Source organism: Atta cephalotes, assembly GCF_000143395.1.
Source record: "Atta cephalotes unplaced genomic scaffold scaffold00239, whole genome shotgun sequence".
Taxonomy (NCBI): domain Eukaryota; kingdom Metazoa; phylum Arthropoda; class Insecta; order Hymenoptera; family Formicidae; genus Atta; species Atta cephalotes.
Window position 1 is genome coordinate 1 of NW_012130303.1, and position 4,032 is coordinate 4,032.

At 34.3% G+C, this 4,032-nt stretch overlaps 1 protein-coding gene across 1 annotated transcript; it reads left to right on the forward strand.

The window, feature by feature from the left end:
- The first annotated feature begins 2,690 nt into the window (after positions 1-2,690).
- Positions 2,691-3,093, forward strand: LOC105625186 (ribosome biogenesis protein TSR3-like). The gene is made up of 2 exons (XM_012206526.1): positions 2,691-2,871; positions 2,930-3,093. Exons 1-2 carry the CDS (start codon positions 2,751-2,753, stop codon positions 3,091-3,093), a joined length of 285 nt encoding a protein of 94 aa, XP_012061916.1. The 5' UTR covers positions 2,691-2,750.
- Positions 3,094-4,032: the final 939 nt, after the last annotated feature.

Consider the following 4,032-nt stretch of genomic DNA (forward strand, 5'->3'; position numbering starts at 1 on the left):
GTGTGTGTGTGTGTGTGTGTGTGTGTGTGTGTGTGTGTGTGTGTGTGTGTGTGTGTGTGTGTGTGTGTGTGTATTTTATGTATATATTTTATATGAGCTAAACAGTCTATAATTACGTATATATGTATTAGGTGTACAACTTTGCTTCCGCCGTTTTCCTATAGATGACTTTAGCGGTAAGTGGTGGTCGAAATAAATAGATCATAGACGTCGTACAATAAACTTGGGCATCTGTCAACATAACCCCATAGAAACATTAGTCGATTTGTGTCTGCATCATAAAGTTATTCTCGATTGAAAATGTCAGTTTACGAGCCAAATTCTTGTCATTTGCGCGAGGTTTTAATTTTTTGCTTCAATATGAAGAAATCTACGGCTGAGGCTCATCGAATGCTCTCAAATACTTATGGTGAGGCCGCTATTAGTGAAAGAACGTGTCGTGAGTGGTTTCAACGCTTCAAGAACGGTGATTTTGAAGACCGGCATAGCGGTGGAAGAGAGAAGGTTTTCGAAGATGCAGAATTGGAGGCATTACTTGAGCAAGACTCGTGTCCAAATCAAGAAGAATTGGCACGATCATTGGGAATGACTCAACAAGCTATTTCAAAACGCCTCAAAGCCATGGGAATGATTCAGAAGCAAGAAAATTGTATGCCGTACGAATTGGAACCGAGAGAACGGCGTTTGTTTGCTTGTGAACAGCTGCTTGAAAGGCAAAGACGGAAGGGATTTCTGCATCGCATTGTGACTGGGGACGAAAAATGGATTCATTACAATAATCCCAAGCGCAGAAAATCATGGGGAGTTCCCGGCCATGCTTCTACGTCGACGGTCAAACCGAATATTCACGGCTCCAAGGACATGCTCTGTATTTGGGACCAGCTCGGCGTATTATGAACTGTTAAAACCGACTGAAACAATCACAGGCGATCGATATCGAACGCAATTGATGCGTTTGAGCCGAGCATTGAAAGACAAACGGCCGCAATATAACGAGAGACACGATAAAGTGCTTTTGCAGCACGACAATGCTCGACCCCATGTTGCGAAAGTGGTCAAGACATACTTGGAAACATTGAAATGGGAAGTCCTACCCCACCCGCCGTATTCTCCAGACGTTGCTCCCTCTGACTATCACTTGTTTCGATCAATGGCATACGGCCTGGCTGACCAGCACTTCCGGTCTTATGAAGAAGTAAAAAATTGGATCGATTCGTGGATAGCCTCAAAAGATGACCAGTTTTTTCGACGCGGGATTCGTACGCTACCCGAAAGATGGGAGAAAGTAGTGGCCAGCGATGGATACAATACTTTGAATCATAAATGTATAACCAGTTTTTTACAATAAAACCTCGAATTTCGGAAAAAAAACGGAAGCAAAGTTGTACATCTAATAAAATAAAAAATGTCCTTCGAAAACATATTTAAAATAAAAGGCAAGATATTTTTATATATTAAAAATTCTATATTTTATTCTATATTTTAAAAGCAGGATTCGATAGAATAATTGTTATGACTTATTTAAAATAAAAAATATAAAATAAGTTCCAGGAATATAAAATATACAATTGTAGAAGTCGGTAAAATCACTACTGATACGACTTATTTGAAATAAAAAATATAAAATAGGACTTATTTGAAATAAAAAATACAAAACAAAATAAATTTATTATATTATAATATTATTTTTATTATTTATTATTTTATTATTTTTAAATATAAATTATATTTAAAATATTAAATAAGGAATAGGACACAAGAAATTATTTAAAATATAAAATAAGAAATAGGGTCCGAAAATGCATTGCACAATAATGTAATCATTGCACAATAATTATAGAAAGAAATATTATATTTTTAGCTCAAATGCATATATATTCTATTTTTTTTTAAACTGACATTTATATCACTCGATAGAGTAACGTTGCAACTTTAGATACAAAAATTGCATGGTTATATTGTTTTGTAAATAAACAAATTCAGATTGAAACTTTTGACATTGTTTAAATTTTTTTGTATAAAGATTTATAATTACAAGCATATTTGTAATTAATCAACTTGACTTATCAGCTGTTTTTTTAATGTATGTTATTATTAATAAAATATATTGTTTCCTTATTTTATTAAACATCTAATTTTTGTGTCGCAATGAAACTTACAATTGCATTTTAAATACTTAAAGTACTTATATAAAAAAAGTTTTGATTAATTTTGTCATTGTATTTTTAGTGTTGTAATAAGAAAATAATTATAAATAAAGTAAATAAATTATAAAAATGTGTTTAATAGAAATAAAGTGCTTGGAATACAATTTAATTCATATGTATACAGCTTATTTAAAATATAAATATTAATTTATAAAAATATAATATAACCTTAATATTAATTCTTTTTAAGTAAAATAAACATCACGCGCATGTAAGATTGCAAAGATGAATATTTCTGATGCACAATTTGTGAATGTAACACAATTATATGAACAAGTATCAACTCCAATTATCATCTGGAATTGGAAAGTAGACGTATTATCCTCAGAAAAATGGTCGTATTACCATCAGAGCTATGGTAGTTTTCATCCACTTTGTCAGGGAGCAGTAGTGCGCGATTATAGATTTTAGGTCGGCATGTCCTCTCTCAGGCATATGTACATTTTTCTCTGGTATATGTACATAAAAATTTTGATTTTTCACATTTCTTCTTTAGAAAGAAGCTTATGTGATCGACGCCCTCATCATTGTTGAGTAAAAAACATGTTAAGACGTAAAAAAAACAAAAACAAATTGTTAGAAAGACCTCAACATGTCCTCAGCAAAAAACAGAAACATTATCGGAAGAGAGATGACGAAGGATCCGACAAAGATAACAAGGCAGGTTAGGCGAAATACATCTTGCCGAATTTAAATTCTGTAATAATCGATTGAATTTGCAGAAGTCAATGAACAATCGATTAACTTCCCCATGGCTATGTGGGACATGGAGCATTGCGATCCCAAGAAATGCTCTGGAAAAAAAACTTGCAAGACACGGTTTGATAAAGATCCTACGATTGAGTGCACGATTTCCAGGCTTGTGTCTTACTCCAGTCGGCGATAAGGTAATTAGTGAATCAGGAAGTTGTTATTTAGGATAAAGAAAGCATAAGGAAAGTAGATTTTCTGCTTTCCAATAACCAATACTGAATGCAAGTTGGCGTTTGAGATTAACACAGTAGATGCCTATTAAAGGTACCTTCTTCAGAAGTGCCAAAGAATTTGCAAATTATTACCGTATCGTGATCCATTGCTAATGCCAACATTTTGTACACTTTTGTTTATTTTGGCTGCGTTGGAAACACACACTGGTGTGCCAACATCAGTTCGGAAATACTCGTGTGTATTCAGTGTACACTAGTGTAAGATCGTTCAGAAATATCGAAAGAGTTGCACCAAGTGCCACTAAAACCATTCATGTAAAAAGCAAGAGTAGTCGGTATGAGCTGATGTGTTATGGCTGCAGCACAGACTTGCATAGTGCATAAGGGAATCGACCAATCAAAATTCGAAATTTGGAAAGAATGACTTATATTCCTTTCTTTTTACAATCATATATTGCCGTTGTTTCTCTTTACAATCATTCCACCGCCTTTCTTCACCATTGAATTGTTTAGCTCGAGGTTAGAGTTAAATGTGAGTGGTGAGATGGAATTGAGATAACACACACGCCACATGGAAGCCGTTCGGGAACACTCACCATCCAAAGGCACACGATACCCCCCCCCCCTCCCATTACTTCTCCTGAAGTCACTGAACACACTAACGAGTGATGTTTCTGAACGCAGCCTTTATCAGGAAGTATACTGATATTAATAGCATTTTTTACTGGCAGAATTGATGCGCACCAGTGCATATTCTGAATATAAAATTTCAAGATTTGTCGTAACGTTTAATTTAAAGAATAGAACTCAAGTATATACCTATACAAAATTTATTTTATTCCATGCCAAGGTAGTAACTACCTTACCTATGCCATGATAGTAACTATTTAATCTTCCTT